Source organism: Carettochelys insculpta, chromosome 2, assembly GCF_033958435.1.
Source record: "Carettochelys insculpta isolate YL-2023 chromosome 2, ASM3395843v1, whole genome shotgun sequence".
Taxonomy (NCBI): domain Eukaryota; kingdom Metazoa; phylum Chordata; order Testudines; family Carettochelyidae; genus Carettochelys; species Carettochelys insculpta.
In genome coordinates this window covers 190,312,120-190,339,242 of record NC_134138.1, presented here as the reverse complement: position 1 = coordinate 190,339,242, position 27,123 = coordinate 190,312,120, and the positions used below count along the sequence as shown (strand labels likewise).

The 27,123-nt window shown below is 42.3% G+C and overlaps 1 protein-coding gene across 12 annotated transcripts in view; it reads right to left on the bottom strand.

Annotated features, from left to right (window-relative positions):
- LRRFIP2 (LRR binding FLII interacting protein 2) overlaps positions 1-19,880 on the bottom strand; it is a 111,438-nt gene extending 91,558 nt beyond the window's left edge. For all 12 annotated transcript variants that reach the window (XR_012644548.1, XM_074988182.1, XM_074988183.1 and 9 more), the window contains exons 1-2: positions 19,490-19,880; positions 7,673-7,826 (exon numbers count right to left, since the gene is read on the bottom strand). Coding sequence is in view for 11 of the 12 variants with exons in the window: in XM_074988182.1 (XP_074844283.1) it covers positions 7,673-7,762 (90 nt within the window). In the remaining variant the exon portion in view is untranslated. The remainder of the gene's footprint in view (positions 1-7,672; positions 7,827-19,489) is intronic.
- Between the last annotated feature and the right edge of the window lie 7,243 nt (positions 19,881-27,123).

Sequence of the window (27,123 nt, the reverse complement as noted above, 5' to 3'; positions counted from 1 at the left end):
GTGTGTACCCCTACGGGGTGGAAGCCAACCTAAAGAGTTGCTGGCCGGTGCAAAGAAACTGGAATTAAGTTCTAAGTGGGATAACTTTACAGCTCATAACCTAAATTAGGCAACTGCCCTTAGCTGAAGAGTTCAAATATCTAGGGATCCTGTTCCCGAGTAACAGCAAGAGAGCATGAGATCAACCTATGAATTGCTACAGCAGCAGTTACATGGGCACCACACCATTAAAAATATAAGAATGGCCATACTATATCTGACCAAAGGTACATCTAGACCAGTATCCTCTCTTCACGCAGTGATCAATACCAGATACCCCAAAGAAATTAAGAGAACAGATAATCACCAAGTGATCATTTGCTGTTATTCATTCCCAGTTTCTGGCAAAGAGAGACTAGACTCACCATCCCTGCTCATCCTAGCTACCAGCCATTCACAGTCCAATGCAATGGGAACTTACCTAGTTCCTTCTTGAATCCTATTATAACGTTGGCCTTCTCAATGTCCTCAGGCAAAAAGGAGTCCAACAGGTTGACTGGGTATTGTGTGAAGAATTACTTCCTTCTGTATGCTTTAAAAACCAGCTAAAACAACAAGTAGTCCTGTTGTACCTTATACACTAACATATTTTGGAGCATAAGCTTTCATGGGCAAAAACTCACTTCATCAGATGCAATGTAGTGGAAATTTCAGAGGCAGGTCACAGAGACAGGACCCTGTGGGCTGGTGGAGCGGAGCTGGCTACTGTGGGGCTGGTGGAGCAGGGTCAGCTACCAACTGCCCCATCAGGGCTGGCTACTGTGGGGCTAGCAGAATGGGGCTGCTGCACAGCTCGCTGCCTCACTGAGGCTGGCTGCCAGGAGCAGCCAGTTAGCTGCTCAGCTTGGCCAGCCACCCCACTGAACTATCCAGAAAATTTAAACCCCTGTTCCTCAGCGTGCTGTGCTCCACTTCGGACAAAATCAAGAATCGCCTCTTCTCTTTCTGGGTTCCAAGACAAGCTGCTACAAAGAGCAGTCATTTAAGATGTAAAGAAATGACATCTCTGCATTCAGTCTTGAAATTACATGTATCCTATGTGAAGATAGTTGAAATCCCCCACTGAATGTTTTACTTTAATAGCTTCTCTAATCTCTCTGAGCATTTCACAGCCATTACCATGATCCTGGTCAACTGGTTGGCAATACATCCCTACTACTATAACGTTATTACTACAGCATGAATTACTATCCGTAGAGATTCTATGGCTGCGGTGCCCAATACGCTCCCCATTTGCCACATGTGGTGAACTGGGCAGCATGGTGTGGTGAAATGCGTCTCAGGAAAGCGTGGTGGAACAAGCATGTAATGGCAGTGGCAGAGGCAGCTCGAAGCATTGGACTCCTGAAGCTCCTGTGAGTAATTTCAGGGGTGGGAGGGCGCTGGCTAGGGTGAGGTGGTGCCTGACAACCCATTTTTTTCTTTTGGACACCACTGTTCTATGGTATGGCTTGGTTTATTTAAAGATTTTTACCTCATTTGATTCTATACTTTCATATCTAGTGCCAGGCACTCCCACCAGCATGATCTGTTCTGGCCTTCTGAAACATTTTGTACCCTGGTATTACTGTATCCCATTGATTACACTCATTCCATCAAGTTGCTTTGATGCCCTTTATATCAATATAATCATTTAACACAAGGCACTCTAATTCACCCACCTTATTATTTAGACTTCCAGCACTGATACATAAACACTTTAAAACTTGTTACTTTTTAGCTGTCTGTCAATAAATGATGTAACTAAATGGGACTCTTCCATTTGACTGTTTCTGATTAGATCCTGCCTGTATTCTATCACTTTACATCCTCTTCTCCTTACTAGGGCACAGAGAATCTCCATTAATAAACACTCCTTTAAGCAATGTCTTTGTATGAACCATATGCTCTTCCGCTTTCCCCAAAGTTTAAGTTTAAGAACTCCTCTATGTCCTTTTAATTGTAAGTGTCAGCTATATGGTTCCATTTGGTTTCAGAGGGAGTCCATCCTTTCTATACAGACTCCCCCATTTCCAAAAAGTTTCTCCACTTCCTAATAAATGTAAATGCCTCCATATGCCATCATTTCATCCACAAATTTGGACTCTGCAGTTCTGCCTCTCTCAGTGGCCCTGTGCATGGAACTGGAAGCATCTCAGATAATGCCACCTTGGAAGTCCTGAACTTCAGTCTATTATCTAGCAGCCTAAGTTTGGCCTCCAGAACTTCTCTCCTATCTTCCTCTTCCTTCTCCCCAGTACTACACGAGTCCATCTAGAGGTCTTCAGAAGTCCTCAAACTTTGCACCAGGCAGGCAAGTCACCATGCAGTTCTCTTCATCATCACAAACCCAGCTGTCTATGTTGATGATAATGAAATTCCACATCAGTCATTGGAAGAAATGGATTGGGCTCCCTCTGACAGAGAGCATACTAGTGCATTGAGGATACCCACATAAATCAGTAAAGAGGGTCCCTGTTAAGGCTGTTCCCCATTCTGACTGACACTCAAAGTGCAGAAGGTGGAGGCCCACAAGCGATCTTGAAAATACCTTGCCTCTATAGGCTTATGCTTAAAAGCTTTTCAGGATAACAGATTCCCTGCCTTGGGAGGATGCTGTCACCACCACCCAAGTGAGAAAAAAAGCCCTTTCTTCCTGAACCCAGGAAAAAAGCACTTGAGAATTGATTCCATAGGTACCCCAAGCTTTTACCACAAGAGAGCTTAAAAAGAGAGAGAGAGAGAGAGAGAGAGAGAGAGAAAACTGCACTCTCTGACAGCTGTGTATTCTTGTACATGCACACACACATACCAGGACACAAGAATCAGAGCATAGCCTTAAAAGGGTGATTTTTATTAATAAAAAGATGACACGCTTGTTAAGTATACTTGGTTATTAGGTGTTAAAGACTAACTAAAAAAGGTAGATTAAAAATCTTGAGAATTACTTCCCTGGGATTCAATTTAAAATTTATAGTGTACAGAGAAGTACAACAGCCAGCCTGAGAAGTCCCACACCAGACCCAAAATTTAAAAAAAGTGACTGCATGTGACTAAATATTTACTTTCCACTCAAATATATGTTATTCCAAGATTCCTCTCCAGGCCTGGATATTACTGAAGATTTCCAAGCCTGGTTCCAGACTTCATCTCTGTGTCTCTCCTCTAACCACAGAGAGAATTTATTCAGAAATCTCTCTAACTCATCTGGCTGTTTGCCAACACAGGACTCACCATCTCTGGGTTTAACTCTTTATAGGCAATTAAGAACCCTGGGATGTCTAGAAAAGGGTTAGTAACCCTCCTATCCACCACAGTCCAAACTATGGGATCATTTCCCTCTGCACAAACTGGATGCTCCCCTTCTCTGAGGAAGAAAGTGCAGAGGCTGTCAAGACCACCAATGGGACTGTTTTACAGATTCCAGAATGTTCCTCTCTTTTCTCTTTAGTTCCTCCAGTTAAGCCACTCTGGTTGCCTAAGTAGGAGGAGGAATAGCTCAGTGGTTAGAGCATTGGCCTTATGAATCCAGGGTTGAGTTTAATCCTTGAGGAGGCCTTTCAAGGTCAGGGCAGGTTAGATTTAAAAAAAAAAAAAAAAAAAATCTGTCAGGGATAGCTGTAGGTCTTACTGTGAGCTCAGTGGACTGGACTGTGATCTCTCGAGATCCCTTTCAGCTCTCTGAGATATGTATCTCCATATTTCAAGTCCATACATGGTCTCTGAAGGCCAGGAGCTCCTTGCACTGAATGCACACGTCACCTACCCATAGGATGGGTAGCCATACATGCTACACTGGATACAATATACTGGATAACCCCCACTCTGTTGCTGGACTTCTGCCTGCATTATCTTTAAACTCCCGAAACACATTCTTTTATTATTGTTTTATTTCTATCAAGGGCATTTTTTGCCTTTAAGTATGAAGACTAAGTGTGTCTAGCCCCTTCCACGCTCCCCCTTTCAACTTATTCGCAAAACTCCATTTATTCCCTCCTGTTTCCTAGCTCCTCTGGTCACTTAGAAGCAGGCTTTTCAAAGTTTTACTCTGGGTAACTAATGGGGATGTGCTAAATCGAACCACCAGGGCTCAACAGTCAACTCTGGTACTCCTCCATTCTCACAAGGAGTTACGGAGGTTTCTCCCATCTACCGCTCTCTGTTAGGATTGTCTGATAAATCAATCTTAGATATGTTGATTGCAGCGACACAACTGTGGTAGCTATAATTGCATATCTAAGATTGACTTTCAGGTCTAGTGTAGGCAGAGAACCACCTCCCATTGACACAGTATGGTGTAGGCCCCGCTGAGTCGATGTAAGCTGCATGACTAAAGTAACTGAAGTAGCATAATTTAGGTCAACTTACTGAGGCACTGTAAACCAGGCCTGAAACTGTGCATCAAAAATTATTGAGCTAGACATTGTAAAATAAAATAATTGTGACTTATTTTGAGAATTAAAAGAATAAAGCAGTCAAGAGCTTTTCACAAATAAGACTTAAAAAACCCATAATATTTATGGAAAGGGTTAATTGGAAGCAAGATAGTTACAGGAGTGTAACTTCATGAAATATACGCTTTTAGAAGCTACTTCTGAAATGGTTTGGCCACCATGACTAAGCAAATCGTGTTAAAAACAACTTTAGCCTGAAATTATTATAAAAGCATTTTTAAACCAAACTTTCAATTACTTAACTACTCAGACTTATATTTATGTATACATGACAAAAAACATACTCCCATGTGGCCTATTTTCCATTACACTCCTAGATAAAAGCTTGGAGGGCCCATGACCATCTAATCTTACCTTCCCACATTGCATGTCATGGAATTTCACCCAGTCATTCTTGTTCTAAACCCACTAATTTGTACTTGAACTAATACACTTCCTCTTTTAAAAGGACATCCAATCTTAAAATCTGAAGTGAAAACTCTACCACATTACTTGTAAACTGTTCCAATGGTTTATTATTTAACTGTTAAAATTTTGCTCTTTTATTTTTCAGTTTGTATTTATCTAGCATCAACTCCCAGCTTTTACATACTTTTGTCCTTTGCCAACTAGATTAAAAGCCCCCTAAAAACAGACACTTGTCCTTATAGGCTATGACCTACGTATCTCTTAACTATTTCTTTGAGAAGCTTACGAAGCTCAGACTATTTAGCCTCTCACTGTATGACATGTTTTCCAGTCCTTAAATCTTGTGATTCTTCTCTTAAAGATATGGTTAAGAACAAGATATTGCATTGGGGAGTGATTGCACACACACTGTGATTTCCGAGTATGCCAAAACCAACTTTTTTTTTTTAATTGGACAGGACAACTGATCTGGTGGCTAGCAAGAATACAAAGAACATAATATACCTGGACTCCAAAAAAGTTTTTTTTGTTTTTTTATACACAGTCCGGGGTGACATTCTGATATGTAAGCTGGAGAAATGCAGGGTCAAGGGTGGATACATAACTGACTAAATAACCACAAGAAGTAACTATTATTGGAACGATGTCTGACTAGACAGAGGTCTCAAGCATGTTTCCATAGGAATTTGTTCAGGGTCTGGCGCTATTTAGCATCTTAATTAAATGAGCTGAATGTAGGTATAAAAAGCATACTGACCAAGTTTGCAGATGACAGATTTGGGAGGAGATGAGCAAGGGAAGGAGTCACCACTACTATGAACTGAGCAAAAATTCAGAGAGATCTTGATAAATTGGAGAGCTGGGCTACAGATTACAAAATAAAATTCAACAAAGGCAAATTTACCGTACTACACTTAGGGAAGAAAAACTAAATGAACAAGTACAGAATAGAAGAACCTGGCTTGGCATCTGAACTATTTGAACAGAAGGCAGCAATGGCACAAATAACTATCAATAAAAATAAACAATAAAACAATAAACAATAAAAATCAAATGCAGTTTAGGTTGCATTAACAGAAACACAGTGTGCAAGTAACAGGAGGTAATAGTGCCACTCTATTTGTTGCTGGTTAGGCCTCAGCTAGAGAATTGTGTTAATAATCAAATGCTCCACCCCGGCACCCCTTCCCAGATTCTGACAAACAGAGGCTAGAGACCCATCCCAGGTCATCCTGGCCAACAGCCATTGATGGACTAGCCTTCATGAAATTATCTAAGTCCTTTTTGAACCATGTTATCATAGAATCCGAGGGCTGGAAGGGACCTCAGGAGGTCATCTATTCCAGCCCCCTGCTTCAAGTAGAATCAACCCCATCTAAATCATCCCAGACAGAACCTTGTCAACCTTGTCAAGCTGCGACTTAAACCTCTAGGGATGGAGAATCCACCACCTCTCTAGGTAACGCATTCCACTGCTTCACTACCCTCCTGGTGAAGTAGTTTTTCCTAATATCCAACATACACCTCTCCTTCTGTAATTCAGACCATTGCTCCTTGTTCTGCTATCTGACACCACTGAGAACAGTTTCTCTCCATCTTCTTTAGAGCTCCCCTTCAGGAGCTGAAGGCTGCTATAAATCACCCCTCAGTCTTCTCTTCTGTAAACTAAATAAGCCTCAGCCTCTCCTCATAGGTCATGTGCTCCAGCCCCTTAATCATTTTTGTTGCCCTCCGCTGAATTTGCTCCAGCACATCCACTTTTTATACTGGGGGTGGGGGGCACAAAACTGGACACAATATTCCAGACGTGGCCTCACCAGTGCTGAACAGAGAGGAACAATCACCTCTCTAGATCTGCTCAAAATGCTGCTCCTAATGCACCCTAATATGCCACTAGCCTTCTTGGCTGCAAGGGCACACTGTTTACTCATATCCAGCATAACACTTAGGTCCCTTTCTGCTGTTCTGCTGGTAAACCAGTCGGTCCCCAGCCTATAACAATGCTTGGGATTCTTCTGTCCCAAGTGCAGGACTTGACACTTCTCCTTGTTGAACTGCATCAGATTTCTTTTGGCCCAATCCTCCAATTTATCCAGGTCACTTTGGATCCTCTCTCTACCCTCCAACCTATCTACCTCTCTTCCGAGCTTAGTGTTCTCCACAAATCTGATGAGAGTGCAATCCAGTCCCTCATCCAGGTCATTAATAAAGATGTTGAACAACACCAACTAAAACATACCTCTATTGCTTCCACCTCTAAGTTTAACCCAAAGACGCTCAGCTGGTTTGTCTCCTTCCTTATACTGGAGCTCTGAGCAATCAAAATTCTCCCTCACATAATCTTGGCTTCACAATATCCTCTGACAAAGTTGTGTGTTGTGTGAAAAACATAATTTCTTTGGTTTTAAACCTGCTACTTTTAGTTTAATTTGGTGACCCCTAGTTCTTGTGTTATGGGAAAGATTAAATAACTTTTCCTTTTTCACTTTCTCCACATCAGTCATGATTTTATAGCACTATATCATAATTGTCTCTTAGTCATCTCTTTTCCAAGCTAAAACGTCCCAATCTTAATCACTTTTAAAATTAACCTAAGCTAAAATATATTACTGTAACATTTTAATTTACACAGTATTTAAATACTTCAATTCATATACCAATTATCAAACACCTGCAACTAGTTATTGTTGCCAGTTTAGGAACTAAGCATTCCACAGCTTCAATGTCTGCATTCTGGCTTAAACAATTTTCATTTGTACTTACTATGTTAAAATAATATACTATTTACAGACCTCTCTGGCAATGTGACTCAAGGCTTCATCTTCTGCAGAAAATCTGTCTTTTACTGGAGTTCTTTTTCTCCCTGAACCCGGAGTCCCCATTTTTATTCGATAGTCGCTAGGTTCCTTTTGCAAAAACGTACAGGTCAAAACTCAAATTTCAGATCTGAAATAAAAAGCATAAATATAATCAGGCTTATTATTTATATGTAACACACTCAACTTTCAAATCTACTTCTCATAATGAGATTTCTCTGGCCTTCTTTTCTGAGAGAGGAGAGGAAGGGGGAATTTTACCTTAAAGTCACAACAGGTCCTGCAGAATCTAATCTTTCATTTTAGAAAGATGTCTTAATCCTTATGATGATAAAGGCTGAATACTAGTCGCATTTAAGTCAGTAGGAAATGCCAATACCTTTGCTCATGCATCTAGTTTTGCCAAGCAGCAGCTTGTCATTGTCAGTATCTTGTCACTTAGCATTACTATTATTCAGTTCCCCATAGGTAGTATTTCAGCTCCTTCAAACCTTAATTTCATTCTACTGCTGCTAGGAAGATTCATAAGCAATAATAGCTTCTATGTGTGAACCTAGTTGCTGAGATGGGACTTCTCCCAAAAATGGGGGGAAAAAAGTATTAGGGACTAAAATATTGTTGGCAAACAGCCCCTTTACAACAGGCTAGTGGGGACGGACACAGACACAGACACACTCACTCTCTCTCAAACATCAGCACAGCAGCTGTAAGATCTCGGAGACTATTGCTCTTTTCCAGTACCCAGAGGGATGGGGGTGTGAAAAATTGTAATCCTAAAACATCTTCTGGTTAGTATATATTTAAGTTTAAGGGGTTCGGGTTTGTTTTTATTTTTTTGGGGGGGGCGGGGGGTGTCAAAGAGTTTGCCCTGTAGCAGAAGAAACGTTATGCACCAACTAACGGCTCACAAAGTTTAATTCTACATTCCCTTTAGAAATTTGTTTTTATCGTAACTGATTAGACAACCTTAAAGCTATTATAAAATCATTTTAATATAAAATGATATGAACCTTGTTCAAAAAGATGAAGTATTACATTTCCTAGCCACTTTCCTTATATGAGTTGCAGGGCTAGAGAAGAAATAACTTATTTTTTGTTGCACGGTACTGTTTACAGCATAAATACTATCCTACATCAAGGATGAGCAAGCTATTACGTCAGGTGCCACTTTTCATCCCAGCAGTTAGCAGCCCTACCCCCACCTGTCTAATGTAATCCAAAGTGAAGGAAATTTTGGTTATGCTCATATGAAAAAACAAACAAAAAAACTTTTGGCATGTGTACGAAAATAGGTATGCAGAACATAAAACCTTTTTAAACTGGCTTATAAATGTGAACACATACCTAAAAACAGTCACATATTTTAACATTTTTAAGGAGACTGATGAGCCTGAGATGCAGCAGCCGATTGTGCTGCGTCCCCCTATGAAATTTCACACCCCCTCACAGAAGCCTCCCTTCCTACCTACTTTGCTCACCCCTTTCCTACACTATACACCATAATTCTAGAACTTGCACAGAATGAATCTTGTTTTAAGAATTCCTGTTACTCAAACTGACTGAAATCATGTGAGAGATATGATAAAGTTTCCCTTTCACTCTGATGCATTTAGAATTAACAATGCTATTTTATATACACTGCATTTATTATAGGTATCTTGCTGCCAACTGGCAAAACTACATATCCACCTTCGAACATCATATATTCAGGTTTTAAATAAGGTGATTGGAAGGGGTTAATATGTCAAAATAAAGGTTGCAAATCCCAGGAAAGCAAATACAGTAAGTTGCTGTTCTCAGCGAACAGAACCCTAATCTGCGATGGTCCAACAAGCTTCATTTTTCTGCCTCATTTTTTCCTTGCCCTGAAATCCTTCAGGAATAAACACCTCTGTCTTAAATGTTAATACTCTACCACACAGCCATTTTACTTTTGCATTGTTTTCATAAAATGGGCGTTAGCATCTTGGTGTAAACTATGTAGAACAGAAATTCTGGTGCTTCAATAGCAACTCATACACAAGGTTTCTCAAAACAGCCATACCAAATAGATACTATTAGCACAATGATTGCATAGATAGACGCAGAACCATTTAATAGGCAATACACAAAGCCTCTAAACATTAGAACATAATTTTTGAGAGTACACAGTCTGCCGAGACACCATGACATTTCTCTATTCCAGTAACAGCATGTCTTCATCAAGTGCCCCCTCAAAGATAACTAGCTTGGCATGTAAAAGGGTGAAACACAAATATCAACCCGTCTTCACAACTATTTTATGTTATCACTTTCTTCATTTATTTTTCATCTAACACTTTCCATCTCACTTCCCTGGAGAAGAGCCCTATTCTCAGTCCCACATACTAAGATCTTCTAATTACTGATTATACTGCAGAAGCTCTCTTTGTGGTGTTCCCTGAGGTTACAAACTTTACATTTCAGGCCACAGCACAAATCAACTCCAACTTCTCTCCTTGTATTTAAACTGTGTTCAAGTCCCTGTTCTCTTGGGTCCACTGAGTCTATTATTGAAGCACAGATTTTATAGAACTCAGATTGTCCTTCTTGGTCTTTTCTGAACTCTTTCCCACAGTTAAGATAATTTTTGAAGTGCTGACCCCAGATATGGACACGGAATTGCAGCACTGGTCTCACTAATGCCATATTTAGTGGAAAGAGCATCTCCCGAAGTCTGTGATATTCCCCTCACTTACATATCCAAGGATCACATTTGCTTTCTTAGCAGCTACTCCACACATGAAGCTGCTGTTAACTTGATTATTCATCAAGACCCATACAGTTTCTGAGTCACTACTTGCAAATATATAGTTCTCTGATCCTGTAAGTGTGACCTACATTCTTCACTCATAGGCGCAAGACCTAAGATTTAGCTTTACTGGTGGAACCTCTTTAGCATGGTACCCTCTGGTCTGGAAACATCTGCTGTTCAGCATGAATGTAGATAGCCAGAAGTCCACAATTATGGGTATAGCCAAGTTTCCCACCACCACATACAGTTTGTTTCGAGCCACCAGTCCTCACTTTCCATATTCTGCGCTGTCACTTAGCTCTAATTTACTACTAAATGTCTTCTAAGAGCCCAATAAGCAGTGTAAGTGTTGGTAATGCTGCTAGACAATATCGACTTCCCAGCGTTTGGCAAATTCTCTAGCTCGGCACCAGTCAGATCTCCAGAGTGCTGGGCAAGAGAGGTTCAACCTGTATTATATACACTCCTCCCCATCAGAGGTCGTTCATCTTCTTATGAAGCAATGTGAGTAAGAATCTTTTGATCTCCTTAAAGGAGCAGAATTACAAGACTAGTAATTTTTCCTCAATCTATATATAAATACATGCACCAGCTTTCCACTCTTGCAGAAAACCTAGCATGTGGGATATTCCAAACTACCATGACAACAACCAAAAGAACACAAACTAAGCAAGACAGGGTGGATTGATTTAAATCAAGCAAGTTAAATCATGAAGTAGAAAAAGTAATTTAAAGCAGTATTAATCATCAACTCCTCTGTACTTCAGTTAATTTCTAAAGAAAGATGTATTCTCATAGGCTGATACAATCATTAAAATGCTGACAACTAAATAAAGCTTTTACGCTGCTTATGGTAAATCTGTCTGCTACCTAAGATGGATACTATAACAATATATGATTATTTAAGCAGTTACATATAATTTTTTCAGATTTTTATTAACTGTACACTTTTAGTATGTTAGAAAATGGTGTATGATACATTGCCTAATTAGTAGGCAACTGACTCTTTGCACATTTGCGTCAAGTTGCATTAGGATTTAAGTGGAATTAAATTGATTATGTCAGATCAGCCTAAGAACATTTTCAAATTCGCCTAAGTGAAAATGACTGGAACTTAAAATTTCCTACTTGAAAAATGAGAACTTCTTAAACCACATAGCTGACCTATTGTGCCATATTTATGAAGTTTGATGTCAAAAGTTCAAGTGGGGGAGAAATTCTCTTTATATAGAAAAATTAAACTTTAAATTAGAAAGTTTGATAGACTTGTGATTTCAGTATATTTAAATGTTCAGGATATTGTAAATTAATCCACAATGCATTTTGTATGAAATTCAGATTTTAGGTAGTTTTTAAAAAGAAAAAAAGTAAAAATAAAATCAGATTTTTGAAAATTTATATTTTCATTTAACAAAAAACACACCTGTTTTTATCTACCTTGTTGGATACAGTTTAATCACAGACATGGGAACCAGGATTTGTAGCATTCTCTTTCCAGCTTTGACCCTGCTCTGTGGCCTTATCTCCATCAGTGACAAAAATGCTGGGAAACCTTGTGTAGGCAGCTACAGGAATTTCGAGTACCCTGTTGACTAGACCTTCTTCCAGCAGGGTTACAACTTCTGCTGCCTAAAACACAAGGTCAGCTGGTGGCTTATCGACACTAGGATTCGCAAAGTTGCTACCCCTAATGGAAGTAAACCCAAACTTAACAAATTTCAGTATTTCCCTAATGGCGACTGGAAATGCTATATACATACAGGCTACGTCTACACTGGCCCCTCGCTTTCAGAGGGGGCATGCAGATTAGCAAATGAGATGCTAATCGACATATACAGCACCTCATTTACCTAATGGCAACCACTCACCATTCCAGAAGAGCTGATTTCAAAATACAAAACAGCCACGTAGAGGGGGTTCCTTCAAGAGCACCTTTCTTCCTTTGAAGAAAAAAAAATTAGGAAAAAGGTGTTTTCGAAAGCAGGGCTTCCTTTCGAAGGAACCCCGTCTACACGGCTGTTTTACATTCCAAAAGCAGCTCTTCTGGAACAGCAACTGGCTGTCATTATGCAAACGAGGTACTGAATATGCAAATCAGCATCTCACTTGCATTTTGTTCACCACATTTGCATGCCCCTTTCAAAAGGGAGGGGCCAGTGTAGATGTAGCTACAAAGCTGCTTACTACAGTTTAACTCTGGTTTATGTACACAGCCATCCTCCCAGGGAAGAGACCTGCGAATGTCATCGTTGCAGGGGGAAAAGAGAGAGGATAACTTGGGATTTTTCCTTTTAATTTCCATCCTGCTACTATGACAGGTAATAGGGCCAAATTCATTGCTGACAAACTGTGTAATTACTGACAACCTCATATGCTAACAATGAGTTTCACTTAAGAAAGAATGTTACGCATAGAAATTTAAATAAACCGACAATGGCTCTTGGTTAGTTCTATGACACTACTAATCTAATCAGATTGACATTCAAATCTTATGTTTAAGAGGTGGAGGTGTAATATTGTCCGTTTTAATAGTATTATATTTTTCTTGTAGAGTGCTACATGGTTTAATTGAGCCTCACAAGGCTTCTCACAACAAATACCTGTCCTGCAGAGTTTATAATCTAAATTATTGGAAGACAGAACAGGAGCAGAGAGTTGTAACTGATCTGTGGTGGATCAGGGTTCGCCATGTCTCTAGTGCCACTCATACAACAATCTCAAAAAGAACAGATGTGGAATCTTCATATTAGAATAGCCCCTTACTTCAAACTAGTGTCCTTGATTTTCATGGAATATGGCTGGAATGAGGAATTGTGGCTTGCCCCATGTTTAGGCAGCTGTTAAAAAAAATCCACTATTTCAGACACTTGGTGGAAATAGTGGAAACAGCTCAGTACAGTATCTGCTCCAAGAGAAATTGTAAGAGGTGGAAGCAAGCAATTTGTGCACACTGATCTTGTGCTCAGTGCTAGCACTGCATGTTCCAAGAAGAAATGTTGGCTTACATGTCTCACAAAAAAAACAAAAACAAAGAGATGCAGTCAGGCTTCTCTAACACTGGTAAATAAAGGGGTCCCTGAAGGCCATTTGTATGCTCTTGAACATTTTCCCCTCAAAATGAAGCTGCACATCTTTCTACTAGATAGCTTTCATGCAGCCAGGACTAAGCCACCTAGCTGGATATCCCATACCTAATAATTTCAAGCCTATCCAGCTTCGACAGAGAAGGCTCCTGCACTCGGATCGAATGAGACATGCTTTTGGGATGATCCAAAGCCAGATTCTCAGCATGAGAATGAGGATACCTGGCACTGACCACTATTGGAAGCAGGATACTTGGCTAGATGGAACTTTGGTATCATCCAGTATGTCCGTTCTTATGTTGCTATAAGCCTGGATAGCTATAAGCACACAAAGCAGATTTATACTTGACAGAGCTAACACTAGGTTATGAGGGTCTCTTAAAATTTTATATACCTGAGTTTTCCAAGGACTTAGGTAACAGAGCTATCTGTAAAAAAAAGCCCACAGGAGCCTCTTTCCACAAAGGATGAGGACAACATATCCCATTAATACTTTTCTGGTTACACAGAGCATAAGACCACTCTGCCTCTTGTTCAAGCCAGCAGCTAAGAAACTCACTTTCTATGTGCCACACTGGAAGAAGGTCAGATACATAACTCTCAGTGGTCTTGAGATCCCTTGTCCTAAATCATGTTCCCTGCCAGAAGGCTCTGTGTTCAGGTCTATATACAAGTGCCTTCTAGTGCAATGCCAGCCTCCTAGAAACAAAGCTAGCTTTTGGATAGCTAAACATAAATCTAATAATACTTGCTGTTAGTTGTGTTATCTAGCACATACCAAAATGCAACATGCTCACAGTGGTAGACTGGGCATACACTGACTGAAGCTTGGCCATGACTAATGTCTAAGTAAGGGTATGGGAGACAATGCCTCACAAATTCTGCTCACTAGGTGTTGAGACTACACAGAGCACACAGGACTTTTGGCTGAATAATTTGACACTTGCCATCAGTGACTTGAAAAGACATGGAAAACTGGCTTAAAACTATTCACAGCCCACTCATGAAACTCAAGCTCACATTAGTTTTGTCTGCTGGATTCTAAATTGTACTTACTGCCTGCCTAGTACTCTAGTGTTACCCTCAGCTGACAGCGCCAACTGCAGTAGCAAACCTGATGTGCCAGTTATCTTATAGCTCCAAAACGGCATGAATATGCTGGCAGAGCTACAGCAGCAGTGATGTATTTGCATGTTGAGAAGAGTATGGTAATTGATGCCTCAAAAAGTATTGGCACCTGAATGGCCACTTAACATGCCAGACAAGGTAGAGAGTCTCACTTCAAAAAGTGAAATCCTCTACAGCATAAGATGTGATTACAGAGCGCAAGTATTTTGAGAGAGACTTGCTAAGCTACACTTATGGAGTATCAGGGCCCATAAGGTGCTAGCATAGCAGCAGATCACAGTTTATATATTACTTCAGGCTCCTAGATGTATTCTTGGAGCTCTGAAGCTGTTTGTGCCACTCAAGCAAAAAGATGGCACTATTTGAGGCATATATGGTTTGACAGGAGAGAGACAAGAGAGGAAAATAGCTGGGCTTTTGAGAGTCTACCTAAAGTAGTTAAACATGCTGGAGACACAGGAAAGCAGAACTGTCAAAAACTAAAAATGCTCTACGACTCTAAATACAACTCCAGACTTAGTCCAAGGCAACAGATTTGTGTATTAAATTATTAACAAGCACCAGAGCTTGAAAGAGACTCTGCAAACTAAAAAATGTACACAAAGCCAAACCACAAATAAAATTATTCTACAGAATTATAGGTTACAGGAAAGTGAGATTTAACAGAAGACCAGGTTTTAATTTCATAGCTAAGTGAACAACATTATAACATCTTTTCATACTTACATTGTTAAAATAATCTCACCAAGTGACAAAGGAAAGATTAATTCACTAAAGATACATATTGCTACAAGCTCTATTTTTAGTTCATTAAAAAAAGCAAAAAACAAAATACCAACCAAAAGTGTACAGGGTAAACAAGTCACATTTTGAAGCATGGCTATACAATGGTACGTACAGGTTAAACCTCTCTAATCCAGCACTCTTGGGACTCAATTGGTCCCAGACAAGAGAATTTTCCAGACCACAGGAGCTCAATATTGTCCAGCAGCAGTGCCAACACCTTTGCAACTTGTGTGGCTCTTAGAAGACATGTGGGGTACGCACATCTCCTAGAACTGAGAGGGGCCTCAGGAGGTCATCTAGTCTAGTCCCCTGCCCTCTTGGCAGGACCAAGCACCATCCCTGACATCAGTTTGCCCCAATCCCTAAATGGCCTCCTCAAGGATTGAACTCACAACCCTGGGTTTAGCAGGCCAATGCTCAAATCACTGAACTATCCCTCCCCGCCACCCCAATTTTTTTTTGTTTTTTTGTTTTTTTTGTCAGAGAGGGATAGCTCAGTGGTTTGAGCATGGGCCTGCTAAACCCAGAGTCGTGAGCTCAGTCCCTGAGGAGGCCATTTAGGGATTGGGGCAAATAGGTGTTCAGGATGGTGCTTGGTCCCACTGAGAGGGCCGGGGACCAGACTAGATGACCTCCCAAGGTCTCTTCCAGTTCTAGGAGATGTGTATCTCCAATTATTATATGGAGGGAGGGGGACAGCTCATTGGTTTGAACATTAGTATGCTAAACCCAGCATTGTGAGCTCAATCCTTGAGGAGGCCATTTAGGGATTTCAGCAAACAGACACCAGGGATGGTGCTTGGTCCTGCTGAGAGGGCAGTTGACTGGACTAGATGACCTCCTGAGGTCCCTTCCAGTTCTAGGAGATGTGAATCTCATATTATCTTATTTGGGGTAAATTACAGCTGAACAACAGCACAGAACACTGAGAACCAGGACTGGTGGCTAAAAACAAATTTTATAGGACCCCAGGAAACTTGGCCACACCCATAAGTGGTCATCCAGCTAACTAAAATCATGCTGGAGTAGGGATGTTGTTGGATGAGAGAGGCTCAACCTGAATTAGAAACAAACACTAAAGCTACATCTACACGAGCCCCTTCCTTTCGGAAGGGGAATGGTAATGAGCGAGTTGGGAAGATGCTAATGAGGCAGTGCATGAATATGCAGCACCTCATTAGCATAATGGTGGCCACATGTGATTCAAAAGTGGCACTTTTGAATCGCGCACCAGCTGTGTAGACAGGGCCCTCTTGAAAGGACCCCCCTGACTTCGAAAGCCCCTTCTTCCTATTTGGTTTTAGGAACAAGGGGCTTTCGAAGGTTGGGGGGGTCCTTCTGAAAGTCCCCCATCTACACAGGCAGCGCGCAATTAGAAAATGGCACTTTCAAATCGCATGCAGTCATCATTTTGCAAATGATGCACTGCACATCCATGGCAGTGCCTCATCAGCATCCTCCAACCTTGCTCATGACCATGCCCCTTCTGAAAGGAAGGGGCTAGCGTAGACACAGTTTTGAGGTTGAACAGCTTCTGTAGGAGAGGACTGGCATATCACCCAAGGTCTGTAAGAATGAGGGACTGTGTTCTAAGACAGGTTGTAGGTTGTCAGCAACATGATGGAGAGGTTCAAGCTGGGGACTGTATGTGATGACAGTGGTGTTCTGTTAATTTCCTTGCTGGGCCTGTCATGAAGCAGGTGACTTCTGGTTACTTGTATGGCTCTGCCAATCTTTACTTTCCTGGGTGGGCAATTAAGTTTTAAGAATGCTTGATAAAGATCTTAAATTTGTTAATCTCTGAAGTGCCACAGGACTGCTTATTTGTGAATTTGTTATTTGTGAATAGACTTTCTTTATGTTGCATTATATACAATTACAGTAGTAATTTCTTGTTTTAGAAGTCATTAAAATGTAAAAACAAACCTCTTCAAATCAAATCAATTATTTTCCCTGAAAACATATTTTTCTAATTTCCTGCATTTAGCAACAGAAACCCAAAGCTTGAATTGTGACACACTCTTATTAATATATTGCACCACATCATAAACATTGACTATAATTATCAACCACTATATCCAATCACCTTCTTGTTTTTCTCCTCCTCCATAGTCTCTATGTATAATAAATACCTGTTTAGCAATGCGTCCTACCAAATTACATGTTTCTCAAGAAGCTGTATGTAGCAACAATCGGACAACAAACTGTACGTTAAATCATGAGTTCTGTTTCTGCTGTATATTTAAGACCCTTGTCATATACCAAACTCAGTGATGTAGCTTCCCATCTGAATCATATTTTTCCAAAATTCATACTTTAAAAGACTATGTCATCTTTCATATGTTGGCTAAAGAGAGAATCAAATGAAAATGAGTCTTAACTTTGAAACAACTCCACAGATTGCTGTAGAAAGGGCACTCTCACTATTTTGCCTGTTGCACCTTTCACAGAACTTTCCTCAGTCTTCGTATTTTACTCCCAGACCCAGCGCAAGCACACTGGCAGACCTGGCACTAACAACGAGCTTCTTTCTGTTCCTGTTAATTCTGCATTCTCTTTCTGGAATGAAGAAAATGATGAGTCCCAAATAATACTTTTTATTTCTATGGCACTTTTAATCAGTTCTGCCACCAGGAACTGGCCTGTGAAACATTAGGAAGACAATATTGTTACTGTTGCTTTTTACTTTTTAGCTCGAGATTTTTAATGTATTTACAGTCACAGTAGACAGTTAGAAACAGCAGCTAGGAAGTGATTTAACTTACCCCTGTGCCCACTCAGATGAGAGAGTTAGAGATTTAAAACAGTCTCCCAAAATGCTGGAAATTAAGCCATGCTCACTTAGGAAAATCAAGTCAATCATATGCCCCCATGAGCCCAACCCTGTGTTGTTAAAGACCGACCCAAAATATTTGCTCTATAGGATTGTGTAAATGTTTTGAAAGCTTTATCTCCTCTTAAACTCCCACGATCAGTCAAGTAGCACTTTAAAGACTAGCAAAATAGTTTATTAGGTGAGCTTTCGTGGGACAGACCCACTTCTTCAGACCATATCCAGACCAGAACAGCTGTTCTGGTCTGGCTATGGTCTGAAGAAGTGGGTCTGTCCCACGAAAGCTCACCTAATAAACTATTTTGCTAGTCTTTAAAGTGCTACTTGTCTGCTTTTTGTTTTGATAGGGTATAGACTAGCACCGCTTACTCTCTGTTACTATCCCACGATCAGTGAAATAATTGAAGTGTCAACAGCTCTAACTACCATCATTTAATTGAAAGGGGCAGCCATGTCAGACCTACGTGCCAAGTTGTCTACAAATACAGTACAGGCAGACTCTACTGAATCAGTTACCCTGTCGTCACATTGTAAAGGTCTTCCTTGCCAAGGAAACCCTTCCAAGTGAAAACTAAGGCCCTAAAGACATGTACAGAAGCTAGCTGAATCCCTGAAAGAACCCTATGTGCCCACCCCACAGGGGCAAACATGACACCTTACCAACACACCCTGACTGCCACTTCCCCAAGTGCACTGAAGTGCTCATCCCAGTGGTGTTATACAGCAGGGTGCTCCAGTCCCCTTCTCAAAGAGGGGAACAGACAAACCCGAGCAGCCATACACAAGTGCATGAGCTACATACAGCAGAGAGAAAGAGGGAGAGAGACAGACGGACAGACCCATAAACACAGAGCCCAGGTACAGCTATAGCCCATCCATCCACAGGCACTGCCGCTTGCAGGAGGGGATGTGGCTATTTACCTGTATCACAGGGGTAGCCGAGATAGTCTGTAACTTCAAAAGACAACAAGAAGCCCAGTGGCACCTTATAGACTAACAGACCTACTGGAGCATTAGCTTTCACAGACGGGTCTTTGTGCACGAAAGCTGATGCTCCAATATATCTGTTAGTCTACAAGGTGCCACAGGACTTCTTGTTGCTATTTACCTGCTCTTTCCCAACCTGCCCATTCCCCCCACACACACTTTGCTGCGCCGCCCCGCACGGTCCGGGGCTCCGGGTCCCTTACCTCGGCCAGCCTCCTGCAGATTTCCAGCGCCGTGGGCCGTCTGTTACCCGGGCCGGCTCCAGCCCAGGCTATTCCCCCCAGGAGTGCAGGGGAAGCGGGAAGTCCGGACCCGGCAGCGAGGAGCCGCCCCGGGAGAGCGCGGTGCTGCCGGGCGGGGCACCCCAGGCCCCTGGCAAGGAGCGGCTCTTCCCGTGCAGCCGACAAGAGCGAGCAGCGACGGGCAGCCCAGGCCAAGTCCCTGCCCGGGCAGTTACAGCCGCAGGAAACAGGTTAGGTTCAAATCGGCCTCAAGGCTCTGTTGGCAGCAGGAGCGCGAGACGGCGATTACTGGGCTGGAAGAACACCGGCGCTCCAGCAACTGAAAGGGCTCGCGGCGACCCACCGCGCGCATGCGCGCTGAGCTCCCTCGACGCCTACCCCCAGGGGTGGGGTAGCTGCGCGACCAGAGCCAGACGCATGCGCACAAATGGCAGAGCGGGGGGCGGGGCGCGCGCGGAGGTCAGAACACGCGGTCCGTTCCGGTCCTGTGGATTGCTGTGCGTAGCTGGACCTCTCTCAGGCGCCGCTCTGGCCGAGGCTGCGCAGTTAAATACAGCGCGGGGGGCTCTCTTGTTATCGCCGGGGAGGGATGGGGCAAGCTGGAGCCTTCGGGGAGCAGAGGCAATGGGCGGTTTGCGCTTCTCCTCCGCCGTGCCTGGCCGTGGGCAGCGAACGGGAGCGACGGGAATGACAGCAGCTGGGCCATGTCCTCGGCGGTGTCCTGCGGCCGCCTCAGGCATCACAAGGTGCCTCGGCCGCTGGCTGTAGGTGTTCCCTGCGGGCGAAGCCAGGCGCTACCGGGACAGGCTGCGCCAGTCTCGCGGTTAGTCCTCAGCTTGAGCACGAGACTGAGCGAGTCAAAAGCCGTAGCGGGCCGAGGTGGGGTTGTGCGTTCGCCGCCGGGGCAGTTCACGCGAGGGCGAGTGAAGTGGTCTGGGACTGGGCCACTAAACCGTCTTATCCGGGAAACAATGTGATGGGAGCTGATCCTGAGCTAGGGCTTGATTCCCGCCCCTCTCCGTCTGCCCCATTGATTCAGGCCCGGTGTTTTCAGTAACCGCTCCCTTTACTCCACTGCTTCCACCTCTCTTTTCCCCGGCGCAGCCTCACTCCACTGGCGCGTGGGAAGTTCTGCGGATGCTTCTGAAACTTCTTGGAGGCACCCCTTGTGAGTCACCCAGTTTATTACCGACTTCCTGCATGAGGGGCTCTTGATCTCCGTAGCTGAGAGTTAGCCCCCTACCGCAGCCAGTCTGGAGCATTCTCATAAGGCCCTGCTTTTGCCGTTAAGGTTGATAGTAAATGCTCCCCTGACCCAAGTCCCTTCAAGGTTGCTCCCTATAACGGGGGTGAGCGAACTTCTTTTTGTCGGGCCCCACTTTTCAGCACTGTAATTAGCCAGGCCCTACAACCTGTGGGATGATCACAGGGAGGGATGTGGGGGGTAGGGGACACCACTCTGGAATGGGATGGGATGTTCAGGAAAGGGGTGTTGAGGGCTTTCCAGGGGGTGCCCAGACAGGGAGGGTTGCTCAAGAGGAGGACCACAGGAGGGTATGTGGGGGACTCAAGGGGTGCCCTGATGTCTCCCAGTAGAAACATAATCCTGTACCACTGGAAAAAAGTAAAGTAGAATGAGAAAGGGACTGAGGTGAAGGAACTTTGGCTGTGACAAAGTCAGTATTTGCCGACCCTTATATTTGTCCTGAGCTGCTATGAACTTCATTCAGAAAGGGAGACTTTGTTATAGAGGAGACATTTTTCACACATGAAGTGTAACCTCCTTAGAAGTTTCACTAGTGTTTTCATATTCTTTCTTTGATAATGAAATATATTCACAGTTAACAAAAAATGGGCCTCATTCTGTCCCACTCTCTTTCCTCACTTGATCATGCAGTGCAATCATGATACTTTACTTGTTATATGTTAAGTTTTGTGGTAGTAGATGGTGGTCTCACTGCAAGGTGAAGCAGAAATGTTGAAGCACAGTAAAATGGGCTCTTGCAAACAAAGAGTGAAAGTGAGAGAGCAAAGGTGACTGGCCTTGAATATGGTAAGTAATCTATTATTGATGCGTAGAAAAAAAATCACCACAAATTTTGTGGAGTTTGATTGTTTAGTGGGAGCCTTGAAAATATTAGGAGCATTTTGATTTGGGTTGATAGCAACCTTCTAACTTCTATAATAGCTTATTTAATATGAGTTCTTCCTAAGTCTGTTTGGTTTGGCATAAATGTGAAATCTCCCAGGTCTGTGTGGGATGGCCTTTCTGGCAACATACTGCTAGATGTAGGAAAAAAGTTTTCATTTGTGCTTGTACATTTTTTTATGATGAAGTATCAGGATTTGCGTAATTTTGTTCTCTTCATATCATAGGCAGCACATTTTTCTTTAATGATGCAGTCAAAAGTGTGTCCACTTGAGAGCAGACATGCATTTTTGTGGTTTGAAAGGGGCAACTTTATTTTTCTGAGATTGAAAACACAGTATCATGTAAACATTCTGCAGGGGTATGATGTGCAACAATACGAATTCATAATATAGTATCATTAGTAGGAAGTTGAAAAGCTACTTTCCTAACAAGAATTTAATTAGAAACATGCAAATTGAAAGATCATGTCTGAAGGACAGGGTAGGGCCATTGCTCAGTGAGGAGGGAGAAACAGTAATGGGGAACTTGGAAATGGCAGAGATGCTTAGTGACTTCTTTGTTTCGGTCTTCACAGAGAAGTCTGAAGGAATGCCTGACATAGAGAATGCTGGTGGAAAAGGGGTAGAGTTAGTTTTTGAAATAAAAAAAGAACAAGTTAAAAACCATTTGGAAAAATTAGATGTCTGCAAGTCACCAGGGCCTAATGAAATGCATCCTAGAATCCTCAAGGAGCTGATAGAAGAGGTAGCTGAGCCGTTAGCTCTCATTTTTGGAAAGTCATGGGAGACAGGAGAGATTCCAGACGACTGGAAGAGGGCAAATGTAGTGCCCATCTACAAAAAGGGGAATAAGAACAACCCAGGAAATTACAGGCCAGTAAGCTTAACTTCTGTGCCAGGAAAGATAATGGAGCAGGTAGTTAAGGAAGTCATCTGCAAGCACTTGGAAGGTAGTAAAGTGATAGGGAACAGCCAGCATGGTTTTGTAAAAAAACAAATCATGTCAAACCAACCTGATAGCTTTTTTTGACACGATAACGAGACTCGTAGATAAGGGAGAAGCAGTGGATGTGGTATACCTAGACTTTAGTAAAGCATTTGATACGGTCTCGCATAACATTCTTATCGACAAACTAGGCAAGTCCAACTTAAATCGCGCTGCAATAAGGGGGGTGCATAACTGGCTGGCTAATCGCACCCAGAGAGTAGTTGTTAATGGTGCTCAATCCAGCTGGAAGAGCATAACAAGTGGGGTTCCGCAGGGGTCTATTCTGGGACCAGTTCTGTTCAATATCTTCATTAATGATTTGGATATTGGCATAGAAAGTACGCTTATTAAGTTTGCAGATGATACCAAGCTGGGAGGGGTTGCAACTACCTTGGAGGATAGGGTCATAATTCAGAAAGATCTAGATAAATTAGAGAAATGGTCTGAAGTAAACAGGATGAAGTTTAATAAAGATAAATGTAAGGTGCTGCACTTAGGAAGGAATAATCTGTTTCACACATACAGAATGGGAAAAGACTGTCTAGGAAGGAGTACAGCAGAAAGGGACCTAGGGGTTCTAGTAGATCACAAGTTAAATATGAGTCAACAGTGTGATTCTGTTGCAAAAAAAGCAAACATGATTCTGGGATGCATTAGCAGGTGTGTTGTGAACAAGACACGAGAAATCATTCTACTGCTCTACTCTGCGCTGGTTAGACCTCAGCTGAAATATTGTCTCCAGTTCTGGGCACCCCAATTCAAGAAAGATGTGGAGAAATTAGAGAAGGTCCAGAGAAGAGCAACTAAAATGATAAAAGGTCTGGAGAACATGACTTATGAAGAAAGGCTGAAAGAATTGGGCTTGTTTAGCTTGGAAAAAAGAAGATTGAGGGGGGACATGATAGCGGTTTTCAGATATCTTAAAGGGTGTCATGAGGAGTAGGGAGAAAACTTGTTCTTCTTGGCCTCTGAGGAGAGAACAAGAGGCAATGGACTTAAACTGCAGCAAGGGAAGTTTAGGTTGGACATTAGGAAAAAGTTCCTAACTGTCAGGGTGGTTAAGTACTGGAATAAGTTGCCAAGGGAGGTTGTGGAATCTCCCTCGCTGGAGATATTTAAGAACAGATTAGATAGATGTCTGTCAGGGAAGGTGTAGATAGTGGTCGGTCCTGCCGTCGGGGCAGGGGACTGGACTCGATGGCCTCTCGAGGCCCCTTCCTGTCCTAGTGTTCTATGATTCTATGAATCTCTGCTTTGAGAAATCTGAAATTACTGTCCAGAATGAGCTTTTGAGTTGGTAAAGCTTTCAGTATTATTGAATTATCATTTTTCCACTAAAAACTGCTAGATGCTTAGCCTTAATTACATGTTGTGTTTAATATTGCCTGTAATTCTTGCAGTAATTTGAAAGATGGATCTCTAAAAAGAGGGGACAAGGATCTGCAGAACACCATACAAGAGAAATGTGTTCCAGTAACATTCTAAATATGTTTTTAAAACATGTTGACTTTTTCACAGAAAGAATTTAAGATATTATAATTTTTTGGACTAATGTGCCATAGTCCTAGTTCTTTGGTCATCTCATTTAGTAAACAAACTCAAAAAGAGTGACTGGAAATACACTCATAGGTCAAACAGCATACCATTTCCCCGCTCCCTTCTTTTAATTATATATTTTCAAAGTGAACCTGTGTAATTAAAGCCTTGTCAACACTAAATATTTTTCTTTAAATTTCCTACTGTACGTACAATTGGTTCATCTCCAGTGGAGAGACTTGGAATATAGCTGCCAGCTGCTGCTAGCGTTTTGAATCATCTAAACTAGTGTTTCTCAAAGTGGGTCGCAGGCACACTTCAGAAGACTGCAGGTGGGTCCATGTCACTTTATTTACCTAAAGGGTCCACAGTCCTGGGGCCTTGCAACTCCCATTGGCTCCAGTTTGCTGTTTCCATCTAAAGGCAGCCACGGGAAATAGCAGCCCAGACGCGATCCTTCCCACAGCTCCCCTTGGCTGCAAACGACAGACCAGAGCCAAAGTGAGCCGAGAAACTCCATGGCTATGAACCCTTTTGGTAAACAGAGCAGTGCAACTTTCCCAGACCATGTCTATGGCCCACTTTAAGAAACTACTACTTAACCCTTGTACTCTGAGTGGAGCATAGGTCATCTACAAGTCTCCTGCACTGTCTCAGGACAGAACTTCTAGATGGCTCCATGAGTACCCCAGTTGTTGTCCTTCAGTCTCAGAAGATCTTCTCTACGTTGTCTGAGGTCTTCCTCTTTTGCATTTTCCTGGCAGGTTTCATTTGAGAGCTTGATGGACTATGCTGGATGATGGTTTTCTGAGAGTGTGGCCCAGTCACCCCCACTTTCTTCTCTTGATTTAAATGTCAATTGATTCTTGTCCTGCTCTTTTCTAAAGCTCCTGATTTGTCACAGAGTCTTGCCATTTGATGTGAAGGATGTACCTCAGGCATCTGTTTATGATTGTAGCTTGTGGTTTGAAGACTTTTTAAGAACACCAGGTATCGCATCCATACAAGAGCACACTCTTCACATTTCACTCTAAGAAACACTGATCTAGATTTGATCTAAACCACATTAGATAACACAGTGGTGGCTCATCTATACTAGCACTCTCTTGCTACTGCCACTGGATAAATTTTAAGTTAAAGAAAGCTAATGTAAAAACAGATAAACAATACATTTAAAACAAAAACATCCACCTACATTTCTACCACTACATATACATGAAGGGCCCAGCTGTGATCCTAGGAACTGCCTCTGGGAGGAAGCTATACTGATTGCTTTGTTCTGTTTAAGCATTTAAAGGGTGAAGTCTGCATTCTGCTTAAACAGAAGGTCATGCTGGGAAACATCCTGTAAGAATCTTGTAATTTGATTAGCGGGAACAATTTCAACTATGTCTTGGTGTTTGCCTAAAATAAAGTTCTGATCTCATACATACATATATTTTAAAAAGAGCCTCACTCTAAAGCATTCTCGAATAAACAGCGCATACCTGGGTTTGGCTTGTTGTTAATTGAAATGCTTGTTTTTGGGTTTTTTTTTTCCAATTAAGGTTCTCTGATGCCATCACTTTGGCATTTCTCTTTTTGTAGTGAAGCCATAGCTCTGAGTTCTGATGTTACAGTTTATTAATGGGAAAGTTATTGTGATGTCACAAATGCAATATTATTGGCTAAATTCATCGCTGATGTAACTCCATTTATTTCGGCGTTTTGTGTCCTCCCCCTCTTGTATCTGACTTCTTGTTCCCCTGTGCCTGGAACAGATTTGCAAACCAGTCTGTCAAGTCTTTTCTGTTTATTTTAACTCTTCTAAACACTTCTTCCATCAGACCTACAAACAGTAAGCCATGTCAAATACCTTCTGAAGCATCATTATATGAGTAAAACAAGTGAAGCAGTGAGGGAAGGGGGAATAAGAAAATGCAGAGTTTGCTTCCTCTTCTGGGTCTCCCAGCACATCTTATCTATCTTATGTTTACTAGTGGAAATCCCCCAAGGCTGAGATTATTTTTAGTAAAAATGTGTAGTTGCCTAGAATCGTAATCACACTATCATAGCGGAGGTATGTCGAAAATCTCTTATCATAGTGCCAAAGAGGCATAGTCATTTACCAATACCCCATTGTGCCTAGGTGCTTTACAAACACAGAGAACAAGACAGTCCTACTTCCAAACAACTTATTTTTGAGACAAGAGACAACAGATGGATACAGACAGGGGAGTACTTTCATACTGCAATTTTCTGGATAGCTCACTGGAGAGTATGAAGTAACTTGGAGGTGATTACACACAAGATGACAAGCTGTGATCAAGATACCGCAGCTATAGAATAAAATTATAAGCCAAGTACTGGAACAAGCAAGGAGCTTGAAAATCCAGGCTGAATTCTATCACACCACAGCTAGTAATACACCTTTTGGCTTGCAGCAGCAGCCCAGAGAATGTGTAGTGGAGCCAGAGAGCTGTGAAGCCACATGCTTTGTGCCTCTCCCTATATTTCCTTCTACTTTGGCGTGCTGTAGAGACTCAAGGTACAAAAGAAGGTGAAAGTAACTTAAATGTCTTACAGGCACTGTCCTTTTGCAACCTTCTTCCCCAGGGAGGAGTGAGTTCAGGGCAGGAGGTTTGAGGGGGTTGCATTACAATACCTAAAAGAAATTTCAATGTGGAATAAAGTACAAGGGAGGAGGGAGGGGCTCAGGGCAGGATGTGGGGATGCAGAAGTCAGAGGAAAGGGCTGGAGGCATGGGGAGCTCAGGTGTGAGGGGCTCGGGGCAAAGGATTGTAGGTGTTTGTGGAAGGGTTCAGGAGGTGGGGGTGGGCTTCAGGGCAGGAGTTGGAATATATGTCTGTCTACAGGAGAGAGTGCAAGGGATGCTGCAGCACGCCTGGACTCATGGCCCCAAATACTGGGGTCCCAGCTA